This window comes from Sinohyriopsis cumingii, chromosome 18, assembly GCF_028554795.1.
Source record: "Sinohyriopsis cumingii isolate HCF-2022 chromosome 18, ASM2855479v2, whole genome shotgun sequence".
In the NCBI taxonomy this organism is placed as follows: domain Eukaryota; kingdom Metazoa; phylum Mollusca; class Bivalvia; order Unionida; family Unionidae; genus Sinohyriopsis; species Sinohyriopsis cumingii.
Window position 1 is genome coordinate 36,840,587 of NC_142978.1, and position 14,700 is coordinate 36,855,286.

General features: G+C 35.7%; 1 protein-coding gene across 1 annotated transcript in view; it reads right to left on the reverse strand.

Moving 5' to 3' along the window:
• LOC149776408 (secretin receptor-like) overlaps positions 1 to 14,700 on the reverse strand; it is a 108,648-nt gene that overhangs the window by 22,322 nt on the left and 71,626 nt on the right. The window contains exon 8 of the mRNA XM_089941301.1: positions 7,829 to 8,157. Within this exon, the coding sequence (XP_089797427.1) occupies positions 7,829 to 8,157 (329 nt within the window). The remainder of the gene's footprint in view (positions 1 to 7,828; positions 8,158 to 14,700) is intronic.

Here is a 14,700-nt window from a genome sequence, read left to right on the forward strand (position 1 = left end):
ACTCAAATTTGTGAGTAAGGTTTCCATATCCTACAGACTGGTGTCAATGAAGGAAGCAGAGATTTTTGTAACAAATATTTCTTCATAAAATAGGTCAGTAACTTTGAATAAAATCGGTTTAGACAGTATATGTCATGTCTGTAGCTAACAGTCCATTAAATGGCGCCATATATTCTGTTCATGATTGATATATATATATATATATATATATATATATATATATATATATATATATATATATATATATATATATATATATATATATATATATATATATATATGACTATACTTTCCAATAAAGTATTTAATCATTTAGGCAACCTCTGCAAAAATAATTTGGTAATTTAATATTATAGAAATTATAGTTTGTGCAGAATATACACCAGTTTTATTTAATTATATTGCACATGGTAAGATAATTCCTTTTCGAAAAGTTGCCCAAGGTTTTGCTTATTGTTATCTTTGTACTGGATGTGCAGATTTCGTGTAGAAAATCATTTCCTCTATTATCGTTCTGAGGAAGCGCCGGCTTTATTAAACAGAAGACATCTTTAAAAACTTAAACTTTTGCATTTCTTAATTCCAAATAATAATTGCTATTCTGACTGTTATGAAGGTACCTGTTATTGTTTCCACTATCTGAAGTGGTAAATTTACACAACATTTAAGCATCTTCTATAATGAACCTGAGTACCTCAAATGTGTAATTCTGCGATCTTAAGTTTGATTAAATGGAGCTGGCACGCACAAGACTATAGGTCACAATTCAAGGTAAGCGATTTCCTCCTGGTTCCCTAGTCTCCCGTATTTTCAGAGAGAGACCACTCCATCACTCATGAGGTCGAGTTTACTTTATTGAATAATTCATGGTATACATTGTGTAATCGATATAAACTAAAATTGGACATAGTTAATTTTAGAACAAAACTGATGCTGGCAATTCTTTCTGGCTAAATAAAGGTATTCTGTGGAAATCTAAAAGCCATCCTGTGAAAAAAACGACTGTCCCTTCATGATCTGTGTTAATAACTTTGGCCTCAGTTTATCTTAACCTTATCCTTTGCGAATCTGACACTTTCAACATTTGCCCTGCCTGTAGTATAAGACTCAACTGTGGAGGCTGTTAATTACAACCTCCTAGTTTATGAACGTGCTGATACTAAAAGTCAGTTATCTTAATCATAATTTTGCAGTACATATCGATTAGATATTCCGTGGCTGAGAAATTGGAGTCAACAAAATCAGCGCACCTTCTATGTCTCATTTTAGAGGGCGTAAGTGCCATTGGTTAGGATTTTCAGTTGTCAGATCTTTGCAAGAATTTACGCTGTCCGAACACCACGCAATGCAACCTCATATTATATCCACGATTTCTCCACACCATGACAGATATTTTATTTTCGTCCCTCTTTGAAAACTTTTATGTTGACCTTGCAAAGTTTCATTTCATAAACAACTAAAAATTACATTAATTGTAGTACAGAAATGACAATTTGGTTATACAATTAATACACACGTTTGGCAACTTCTGTCAGCAAGAAAACAAATGATTACTAAATTAGGGAAGTAGACTTACCTTTGACATTATTTACTGTGATATGAATTAGATGCAAATACATTTGAAATGTCTTTCTTTTTTCCATTGTTTCTGCTTTAGGTTCTCGAACAACACAGCTATTAAATATGGACGTATCAAACTTGCTATTCCTATCGACTTTATTTCCCGAAGTATGAGCGCAAAAGAGTGCACAATACAAGACTGTTGATGTGATCAGCACTGGTTAAACAATGAAAACGAAAATAAGACAGCAGGAAGGGATTTCATCTCCATTTTTCTACTTAATCGAATAGTATGCTGACGTGAAGGTACAGTACATATCAAAACAGATTTTTGGGACAATGTTCAGATTCTGAGAAAACGGTTTAAAGTACTTAAATAAATATGTCTTAACCTAAAAACTTTCTGTCACCAAAAATGTCTTTCGTCGAACACACCAATGCATCTCATTCATTTGCATGCTTGTTGCCCAAATTTGAAAAATTGATTTTGGCACGCTAGTAATTCCCAAAGACTTTAGAAATATGTTATTAACTATGTAAGAAAACTTTCCAGATAGATACAAAAAGGTATGACTCTTCCATTTTTTAAAACTTTTTGTTTTATTGTCATTGACCACAGTGTCCAAGGCAAACTTAAGTTTACATTCAGTATCCTCAGTATAGTAAATAGGCACCTCCCAGTTATAGTCACTTTTGGTAGAAATCAGATGCTACTTTAAAATGTTCAACCGGAACCGGAAGAAGCACATGGATAGGGGGAAGTTCACTTTGTATTCGGTACTACCTGGCGATGAAACCAACCTGACAGATATGTTTAGACGTGCGGCATGTGTTGCAAACTGTCGTGGAATCGCCGTACATTGACGATGAACGATGAACATAGCTCAGGGCAAGCAGAACAAGTGATTAATTCAGCAAGACTCTCGCTAGCGGAAATCAAGAGTGATTGCGGTCATCTACAACAAACTGTCGTTTCACTCAGAGAAGAGATTATATCTCTGAAGGCAACCCAAATCACATTGGTGAATATGAATGACCTTAATGCATTCCGTGCTGATGTAAACAATAAGGTACAGACACAATCTCAAACAATAGAACTGCTCCGTAATGAGATTACGTCACTGAAAACTACTCAAAGCGTGTTGATGAAAGAAAATGAAACTCTCCACACCATCACCGAGCAACTTAGAGTTAAGCTGATGAAATCTTTGAGTAAACCCATGTCTTATGCGGATGTCGTTCGCACGAATAGTCCAGCTGTAAGTAACCTATCATGTAGTCCCAATGGATGTGGTGATAGCTCTCCATCAGTTGCTGCTCAGAACAAGATTCATGTGTCTAACTGTTCATCTTCCGTCTTGATTGACTCTAACAAAACTGGTTGCGATACACACTGCCGCCTATCAAGTGAATCTCAGAACAGAACTGCAGTGTCCAACTGTTTGTCTCCCGTGTTGGTTGAGGCTGACGACTCTACACCAGGTACAACGGCAGTGGAGTCACGAACCGGTGTAACGGCCCAAACAACTATGGAAAAGAGTGGGGTCAGTGCTCTGCAAACTCTGGTTTCAAAAAGTTCGGATATAATTTCACAGACTTTCGTTAGAAGACATATCGCCCCCTTCGATGGAAATATCCCACAGATTTATAAAGCCAGTGTTCATCCTGATGTGACAAATGTTGTGCGCACACCCATTCAGAATCAAAATAAACTGTTAACTTCGACTTCGACCAGGATAGAGAATGCTAGGCATCCGATTACTAGCAACAGTAATGTGAAAGGTATAGACTTGAAAACCCCTCCTAGCAAGATACCTACCGTTATTGGGGGTCAGGTAGAAAGACCTAGATCATTTGGTAAATCAGGTTTAGAAATAGGTTCAGAGAGTATTGTTGGACATGAGGATGTTGATGACAAAAATGAGAATGTTGTATTTGAAGGTGTAGTTAGACGTAGAACAAGGCGCTTTTATGTGGGTGGCATTGGCGTCAAATCTACTGCTGAAGGCCTCGGTAAATTCTTGAAAGAATACGATATAGATCCGTTATCCATAAAGTTTATCCACAGTAGACGTAATTGTCTATCGGCCAAGCTGACTGTATATAATTCAGACTGCGACACTGTTGAAAATGATGTAACATGGCCAAAAGGTGTTTATGTAAGAAGGTGGTATGGGAATCAATCTTGGCGAGACAGGTTTAGCAATCGCGATCAGGAGGCAAATGAAGGTGCAGGATGCGATATTCTGTGACTAGGGTGACAGTTAATTGTTCATAAATTTGCCATTATGTTCTGTCGTAAGTTAATGTGTTTTGTCATCTTTGTCATTTTAGTCCTGCTTTCACGATGCATAAGTATTAATATGCCTATATTGCAAGTTAATATGAATCTTAATATACTGACCTGGAATGTTAGAGGAATTATGTCCTCTGCTCTTAGCTTTAGTGCAATGCTGGATAAATATAATGTTGACGTAGCTTGCGTAACTGAACATAAACTATTACAGCACATACTTCCATTTTGCGATACTATTCGTTCTGATTATAAATGCACTGCTAAGGCAGAGGATATATCCTCTAATTGTATGTTAATAAAATGTGGTAAAGGAGGAGTTGCAATCTTCTGCAAAACTTCTCTCATGAGATATGCTAACTTTATAGATGAAGTTAATAGTGACAGAGTTGTTGGCATAGAATTCAAATTTCCTGATATGCAAAATGTATATATTTTTTGTGTATATATGCCGACCCTATTATATGGCATAGATTGTTACAAAGCGCAAATTGAGTTGATTCAAAATCTCTATGATCAGTACTCACAGCTGGGGGACGTGTATTTTACTGGTGATTTCAATGCAGTAGCTGAACCAGCCACTTTCAGAGATTACAAAGATAGAGTATTTCATGAGTTCTTGCGATATAATAATCTAGTGAGTGCTGGACATTTAATAATATGCACTGGTTCCCGCTATACGTTCACCCCAGCAAGAACGATGATTGATCATTTTGTACTGTCGGATCAATGCATAGGTAGATTACGAAGTGTGCACATTGTTTCAGATCACGAAGAGCACGCGATATCTGACCACCTCCCTATCCTTACTTCCCTTCGTACAGTGACCTGTGGGAGAGACTTCAGACAGTCTATGAAGAGAAACAACATAGCCTGGAATAAATTAAACGCTGATATCTTGAAAAACTATCAATCTGAGCTGGACCTTCGCCTGAAAACTTTAGATATAGATACTATTTCGGACAATGTTGATAGCTTTTACCAGCACATTGTTAATGCAATACAGCAGTCAAGCGACATCGCGCTTCCAAAGTCTAAATTCAATTATCATGCCAAACCATATTGGTCAAATGAACTCAAAGAAGCACATAAACTTCAAAGACAAGCTAGGTATACTTGGATAAATGAGGGAAGACCGAGGGGTAGTCAATTTAATTCTTACAGAGAATATAAAGATAAGAAGAGAGACTTTAGATACGTTCAAAAACTGGCTGTGGAAAAATATATGGGGGAGGTGTATGAAGAAATTGAAAAAGCACATGAATGCGATGTAAGACACTTTTGGAAAATGATCAACATTAAGAGAGGGAACAATACAAATTTTTGTCAGGAACTATCAACTGATGGAGTTTGTGTCCGTGATGATGATTCCATCGCAAATGGCTTTGCTAGATACTATGAGGACATTCACACGCCGAATTTAAACCATAGTTTTGACGGAAACTTTTATGAATTTATAGAGAGAGAATTAAATCGGGGTCTACAGGACGAAGTAAGCCATATCGAGGCCTTACAGACCAGTATCAGTTTAAATGAAGTAAGAGAAATCATTAAAGGTCTAAAGAAATCAAAAGCATCGGGCCATGATCAAATTTGCAATGAACATTTGATCTATGGCAGCGACTACCTCATCGAGTGTATGACAATTTTATTTACTCGGATGATTGATCAATCTTACATACCTGTAGATTGCAAAAAAGGGTTAGTAATATCACTGTACAAAGGTAACAGAAAATCAAAGAACTCCCTCGAAAGTTACAGGCCTGTTACTTTACTGCCTGTTATCTACAAAACCTTTGAGAAAATTATTCATGAACGTTTGGTAACTTGGCTCAAAGATACTAATTCTAGTATACCCAGTTCACAACAACATGGTTACCAAAAAGGTTTAGGCTGCACAACAGCGAGTTTTGTGCTGTTGCAATCAGTACAATATAATGTAAACATGGGTTCACGGGTTTTTGCTGCTTTTCTTGATACAAAAAAGGCATTTGATACCGTGTGGCACGAAGGACTGCTTTTTAAATTATTCACGTTGGGAATTACGGGTAAATCCCTTTTGATATTTTTTAACATGTATACAAATTTACAGAGTAAAGTTCTTGTAAATGGGCAATTTTCAGATTGGTTCTCAATTGGCCAAGGAGTGAGACAAGGGGGTGTTTTGTCAACCTTGATGTACACAATATTTATAAATGACTTGCTGCTACAGTTAGAAAATAGTGGATTTGGAGCAAAGATTGGATCCTTAGCTGTGGGAAATCCAACCCTAGCTGATGATATTTCACTTTTCGCTATATATCCTAGCAATCTACAAAAGCTGTTAGATATAGCATACGACTACAGTAATAAGTGGCGATTCGAGCTTAGTGTTACAAAGTCATACATTATCATTTTCGGACCCCAATACAAGAATTTTATCAATATGAAATGGTATCTTGGCCCGTCATGTTTGCCGGTCACCGATTCGGCAACACACCTGGGTCACCGGATTAACTCAAAGCTGACGTCGCATGACGCAATACTCGATGCATGCAAGAAAGGGAAAAAATCTTTTCACGGTCTGTTTGGTATTGGCATTAAACCGAATGGTTTAAATCCTTTGGTTGCTGCAAATGTAATTAAAAAGGTAATTTTCCCTTCAATGTTTTATGGAAGTGAATTATGGTGTAACATTTCAAAAAGTGACCTCGCTTTATTGGATAAAACTCTGAGGTATTTTGCCAAACATTTACAAGGTTTTCCAATACATACAAGATCAGACATTGCCCTGGGAATGCTAGGATGGACATCAGCGCAGTCCGAAATTGATAGAAGAAAATTGATGTTTTTACACAGATTGTGTTTGATGCCTAACAATGTACATACCAAACGTGTGTTTAACGTTGCGTTATTTCACTTCATTCTGAGCGGATGCATGTCAAGCTGCGGGTTAATTTCAAATTTATATTATACCTCAAAGAAGTTTGACTTGCTCGGGTATCTAACTGATTATTTACATCATTCTGAAATTCCAGATAAACATAATTGGAAAGAAATTGTAAGGTCAAAAATTGTTGGTCTTGAAAATAGCCTCTGGAGAGTTCGTATGTCTAATCAAGCAGATTTTGATAGATTCTCTTCGATACACGAATACTTACGACCTGCCTCAGTGTGGCAGTCGGCTAAAACTAGACAACACACTAAGGTATTTACATATGTAGCTAAACTATGGGCTGCTGTTCCACAAACACAGCTTGATATGTGTATTAGATGTGGGAATGTTTATACAGACTTGATACTTCATTGTTGTGTTAGTTGTCCTTATATGTCGAACTTTCGAAATTCTTTCTGGGATTTCCTTACTGATAAATTTCGCCTGAGCCTGCACATTACGTTATTTAATGCAGAAGATGAGCTGCAACTACAATATCTTTTAGGTAAAAGGTTACCATCAGGAGTAATCGACAAAGAAAACTCCAAGCTATTCGTCCTGTATGCAGCATACTTTGTCATGCAGTGTGCAGCTATCTTCTGTAAATAAGGTACTGAAACTTGCAACTTATGAGTTGACGAACACTTTGTTGATTGATATTGTGTAAGAATTTGTATTCCAATATAGAATATTTTTTTTTTTTTTTTTTTTTTTTTTTTTTATATTTATTGATTGTATTCAGATGATTTATTCTTATATCATGTAATCTTCCATGGAAGGAAATAAAGATGATGATGATGATGATGCATGTTGCCCAAATTTGAAAAATTGATTTTGGCACGCTAGTAATTCCCAAAGACTTTAGAAATATGTTATTAACTATGTAAGAAAACTTTCCAGATAGATACAAAAGGGTATGACTCTTCCATTTTTTACAACTTTTTGTTTTATTGTCATTGACCACAGTGTCCAAGGCAAACTTAAGTTTACATTCAGTATCCTCAGTATAGTAAATAGGCACCTCCCAGTTATAGTCACTTTTGGTAGAAATCAGATGCTACTTTAAAATGTTCAACCGGAACCGGAAGAAGCACATGGATAGGGGGAAGTTCACTTTGTATTCGGTACTACCTGGCGATGAAACCAACCTGACAGATATGTTTAGACGTGCGGCATGTGTTGCAAACTGTCGTGGAATCGCCGTACATTGACAGCGTACTTGATGAAACTTACCCCAGCCAGCCACAATATACCAGACGATGCGGAGCTTCTCTTTGAAAACCGCAATATTTATTAGCATATGGAGGTAGAGACCCTCAATAAAAATCCAGATGTAGTTCGCTGAGAGAGAGTAATGGAAAATGGTAAAGAACGTTCTACATTCCCAGTGCTGAAAGTAAACAAAAAATTGAATATTCACAAAATCTAACCAACTTCTTCATCAAATATTGTTTCATCTAAACTATATATATATATATATATATATATATATATATATATATATATATATATATATATATATATATCCCTGGAATGACTGACAACTATATATATATATATATATATATATATATATATATATATATATATATATATATATATATATATATATATATATATATATATATATATATATATATATATATATATAAAGTTGTCAGTCATTGCATGGATCAATCAATCAATTAAACTACCAAACAATTAATTTATTACTTATTCATTATTTAATACTCAAGGAAGAATACCACATAAAATATATAATTAAGGAAGGATTTCTTAAGATGAAATACAACCTATTGTATGCAAGGAGAGAAAGGGGGGGGGGGGAGTATGCTTAAAACCCGATCCCAGAGGTACCTCCAATGTGAATTTACCTCAACAACAAAAACAAACAGGATTGTGTCAAGGTATACAAGTCGTTTTAAGTCAGTGATTAGTTTTTCCTATCATAATTCACTAGTTTCACCAAGATCGGAAAATCTTTATACTTTATGTGAGGTATGCTTAGTAGGTTTTATTTAATATTGTTGTGTTAACCATAATTAATATTGGGAATGATTTGGTGAATGAGATTATCAAAATAGTAAAGACGAAAATATATGTATTGTACAAATGTAGAGTTTTACGTTCATCGTGTCCCAGTTACCAGTACCAACCAGGAATCCACGATGAACAGAATGAGCGCGTGCTAGTATAAAAATATACCACCAACAGCTTTAAAAAAAAATATAAATTAGTACGCTGTTTACGTAACTCAAAAAGAAAGTTGATACAACTGGTTTCAAATCTGTACGGCAGATATTGGAGCCTTTATACTAACATTGAAATTGCTCATGGTGTGGCAGCTTGTAGAAACCTGATACCTGATAATCGGGATCTTTATCGACCTAATGATGCAATATAGTATTTACTGAAAATGTGTAGTCTTATTTTTAATGGGAAAGTTTTCTAACCCAAAATGGTAAAGCTATGGGCAAGATTTCTGCCCATCTAATGCAAACATTTCTGCACTTGTTTGGGAGAAATAACATTTTCTAAAGCAATATTGATTTTGGTGTTATGTACATATGAGTAGCGGTACGAAACAATAGCACTACTATTGTAAGGATGTTTTCAAAAACAGGTGTATTTAATAATAATAGGTGGGTCCCATGGTGGCCGAGTGGTCTGACATCTCACATCTGTCCGTATTGGTTCGAATCCCCGCACTGCTAGCGTGTGGGTGTGAGAAAGTTTGCCAGTAGCTCCCCGTTCATTGCTGTATTTCTTTCAGGTTTCTTCCTCAACCAACGGATAATTTCCTAACTACAAAGGATTATGCGAAGCAAAGCTGGGTCTGTGTTGTTTGCAGCTGGACTCGACTTAGAAAGGAGTATAAATGTTACACAACAAATACAAACTCCCGTCTGTCTTTAAAATAATTAACACCTGTCTAGTGTTATTTTTTATTTATCCTTTGTTCTTTGCCAAAACTACTAGAATGTCCTAACTACAAATACACGTCTTAAAAACTGAATCGTCGCGTAATAAGAGATATATATGCAACATCGAAACAATTTGAAGTTAACTGATATGTGATATGCCTATTGTCCATGGGTTACATATAAATCGCCTTTGGCAAATTTGGGAAATGCTGAGTTTCGAATCGTTTCAATTAAACAGCATCGTTTATGTTATAGCATACCGTATACATAGACCTGGGTCTGTGCAGTTCGCAGATGAACTGTGCTTATAGGTGAGAATATACGGAAATGTTGTAATCGCTGGCAGCCAAACCATTTATATCCAGCTGAGGAAAAAATAGGAGAACAAGTGATATATGAAGAAGAATAAATTGAGCATGTAGTAGTTTTGGCAAAGAACAAAGGATAAATAGAAAATAACACTAGACAGGTGTTAATTATTTTAAATACAGACGGGAATTTGTATTTGTTGTGTAACATGTATACTCCTTTATAAGTCGAGTCCAACTGCAAACACCGCAGACCCAGCTTTGCTTCGCATAATCCTCCAAACATTTCTGGGTCTGTGCAGTTTACAGTGGGCTACTTATAATTCAGTATATACAGTCGGCTGCTCAATGGTTTTATTGTAATAATTTAGGTTAAATAATTCAGTATCATTGGGTTTAAATGTTTTACAGCAACATGCTACAAGTTCTCACAAATTAGCAAGTTTTGTGTGTGTGTGTGTGTGTGTGTGTGTGTGTGTGTGTGTGTGTGTGTGTGTGTGATTTAGACTTTAAAACGTAGTTGTAACAATTTTAGTAATGCAAGGCTATAAAGAGCAATCACGAGCCCTGCGGTAAGAAATGCCTCTCTTAGTTCTTGTTCAAACAAAAATTTTCTTTTATAAAATTAAAATGTGTTGTTCGGCCTGGGCCACCTTACGGGCCCGGACCCAGGGGTAATATGACAGGTTCCCCCCCCCCCTTGAAGGCCCTGTAGTCATATCGTTACGATGCCTGCAGTGTGGCAGTTATTACGCTTAGCACTGAGGCATCATGCCGCAGACACGTAGAATGATGTCCCACCCAACCACATTATCCTGAGAGCAGGCCGACCAGTCCTAACATTAACCTCTTAATGCTGAGCGTCTAGCGAGGCAGGTACCATTTTTATAGGTCTTTGCTATGACTCGGCATGGGTTCGAACCTGTGCCACCCACCCACCCACCCCCGAGGCGGACGCGCTGACTGATTAGTGCACCCAAGTGATCCAAATACAAAAATAGATAGATACGTGAAAAGAGGCATGGTGTAATGATAGTATGTGTTTATAGTTACGCGTGTAGCAGAAACAGTCCATTAATGCAAATTAATAATGAGAAAGTCATCATACTAGTAAGTTGGTTAGTTGGTCGATTAGTATGGATTTTCTTCACATGAAAAATGTGATATACATGCTGGACGTTATATTTTGTGGAGGAATAACTCTGGAAGAACCGTCAGAGGAACCAACGACCAAGGGAAACTATTGGCAAGCTGTCTCACACACCGAGGGTGGCCGAGCTCGAGGCTCGCACTCACACAGAGAAAAGTGGTATGTAAGAGCGTCTTATAACACGCCCCCCCCCCCCCATCCTGGGTCTTCCATATTATTATAGAGAAAGAGAGGAATTAAAAGAAAAAGAAGCACAATTAAGGAGAGTTATTAGAAACATAAGTATAAGAAACAGCTAGTTTAAAGAAAGGGAGGAGAGTGGGGATGGGTGGGATGAGTAAGAAAACGATAAAGGGATTCCGTGGCAGGTGTTGGAGGGAGATCGTTCCAGTAGGCAGTTTTTTCTTCAACGATTATTTAAGTCTTTTAGTATCTGTAGTACAAGTCTGGAAGATTTCAAAGATGCAGATGTTTATGTCATTTGATAGCTCAGCTGATCCAATCGTCAAAACATTAATAATAACAAGGTGAATAATTAGTTTAAGCTATGTTGGTACTGTATCCTTCTTACAATTAAAAATATAATCCCTACCTGTGCATAAAGGGCTATCAGTAGGATAACGTACAAATAAATAAATAAATAAATATTTTTTTTAAAAGCACAGCATTTTTTTCCCAATCCATAGATGAATAATTGATAATATCCTTTTACCAGTATAATAATGTAGGGGTCATAAATGAGTGTAGATCAAAAGGTTAAATAATCTGTTTCATGTTTTACCGAATCAGCCAGTTTTCCAAAACTTTATTGTGAAAGCTACATAGATGTTTTTGAAGATCTCGTGTCTAGTTGGAAGCTATTAAAAATTATTTACATTTCGCAGATTGTATTGTGTTGTGTGTCTAACTAACAGAGGTACTAGATCTTGGAGGTAAATCATACACAATTTTGCAAAAGGTACAACGTTTATGACATTGCCTTGTTTCCGATAATGGAAGCCAAACAGTTTCTCTGTAAATATTCTATGGTCATAAACTAAGAAACAGTAGCCAGCTAAAACCAGCTTGTTTTATAAAAATTCAACAAAGTTTTTTTCTTTATCTGAATACAAAGTGAAAATTTAAGAACAGCTTAATGCATTGTGAATTACATCCCAAATTAGTCTTGAAAGTTCTATCAGAAGTCCAAATGTATAGAGTTCCAAATGAATTTCAGTGGTGATCCGAATGAATTCCAGTGGTGATCCGAATAAATTCGAATGCTGAATGTGCGAATGTATCTGTAGACTCGGATTTGCTTATGTGCCAATGACCAGTTATGTGGTGATGTGTTAACGGTCTTTATGTAAAACAATAATGTAATCCTAAAGGTCCTTGAACGAATTCACAATAATTCCAAAAGAATGATTACTCCAAAAATATTATTGAACAGTTTGTAATTCCATTGAATAATAATCTGAATAAATATTCCAACCAAATTAAAAACTGAACACAACAATAAGACTCATTCCGCTTCAGGTGTAAAGGTATGAATGGATAGTTGTGAAGACAACAAGATTAATATTCTTTTTAAAAAAAAACTATTTTAGAATAATACAGCCAGGATGTAGGTCAATTTCCTTTCTAAATTAGTCTACGTTTTCCACAAGATCAGGAATTTTCAAATGAAAGACTAATGTCGTAAGCGCAGATACAAATAAACATGTTTACTCCATTAAGAAAGAACTGAATACTTAATCTATAATCGAAGATAAATATTAGCTATGCATTATGTTGTTTACAAATAAATGTTCCTAGTCAGGTAGACACTTAACTTGAATTTGAGCTAATGTCAGTTGCAATATACATATATACATAACATATAATCATGGAGAAAAGAAAAGAAACAAAACAAAAGAATACAAATTAAATATACATAACATCTCCCCTCATAAAGGTAAAGAAAGATTTACATAATAATGCTTTCTTATATATTTTATTCGAATATAAATATGATCAAAATTAAATAATAAGATGATCTACACCATTTTTGCTTTCTTGAATCAATACTCCACCAATCTCATCATCACTTGTACAAAATGATACTTTAAAAGATTGACTGAAATTCAGAGCTGCAAGAACTGATTCAGTCCTACGTATGACCTTTAACCTCTCAAAAACCTCGTGACATTTTTATTGGACCAATGAAACTTTGTTTTCTTACTCAACAAATCGGTCAGGGGTTCGATAGTTATGGAAAAGATTAGAGCAAAATTTCCGATAATATCTTGTGGACGCACACATTATGGTTAACAAGGATTGGTGCCTGACATTATGTTATGTAATGGACCGACACAGTCTACTTTCGGTCTGCTAAATATTTCATCAAATGTAGGTATAGATTGCAGATGAGCCTTGGGTATCTTCTGACGGTGTTCCTATCATTTGACAAATGTGACAAAAACTATAGCATTTAGAAACAAAGTTGTTTTTTTTTCCGGCTCATAAAATCGTATAAGATCTTGTGATAAACCTTACTAAATCCTAAGTGATCAGCCAAAGACGTTTCATGGGCTAGACTAAGAATTTCCTAACTATACAACTTAGGAACAACAACTGGATAGATCACCGATCATTCGTCAAAAACGGGTACTTCAGCATGGTCCGATATAAAATAAAATAACAAACAGCTCATTATGTGGCTTCAGTGTCGCTCATAGCCCTCTGGAAAAAAATACACATTTGACCATTGATCAGAAGTTTCAAGATCCGAGTTAAGCACATATAAAATGGTTTTTATACTGGATGGGGAGTGTTCTGGTAACACTACCATGAGCAAATAGGCTTACAATTTATCAGGCTATCATCATAAATGTCTTTTATATATACCAGAAATAATAATTGACCATTGACACATCCTTGGTGACTCCAGCAAACAGGTTTCTTTTTTTATTGAGAGGTTATAAAAAATATTTTGGAAATCGGCCAGAAAGATAGTTACTAAGCTAGCTGGATAAATGTGAGTCTATCGATTTAAAGAGCAAACCTTAATGCTAGATGCAGTCAAAAACTTTCAAAACATCCAAAAATAGTATGCAAACATGTTTGTCTAAAGCACCGCCTATACTATAGTAGATGCCTATCAACTGAAAGATGGTAGAGTTATAATGGAGACAATCATACCGATATTTATAAAAGAGATTATTTTGAATTCAAATGGTTATAAACGAATTTAAATATAACTCTTTCCGTTTTTTTTCCAGACACAGCTTAACAAATAAATGTGTTTGTAGCTTTACCAATTTTTGGTATTCCCTTTTTGTTAAAAAATACCACTACAATAGCTTCTTTCCAAATATGTAAAACTATGTGTCCTGTTATTGATTCATTGCACACGATGCACACAAGTTTGGCACTTGCTGCGGAGGCACTCAGAATCACTGTTGCTCAGCACACAAAACACATAAATCATCGTCAGAACCAAGCAAGAACACAAAAGGTTTGTATCTTAGCTTCAGTTTGAGATATTGCGTTAGTCAATTACATTGAAAAGTCATACCTAAATGTCTCAT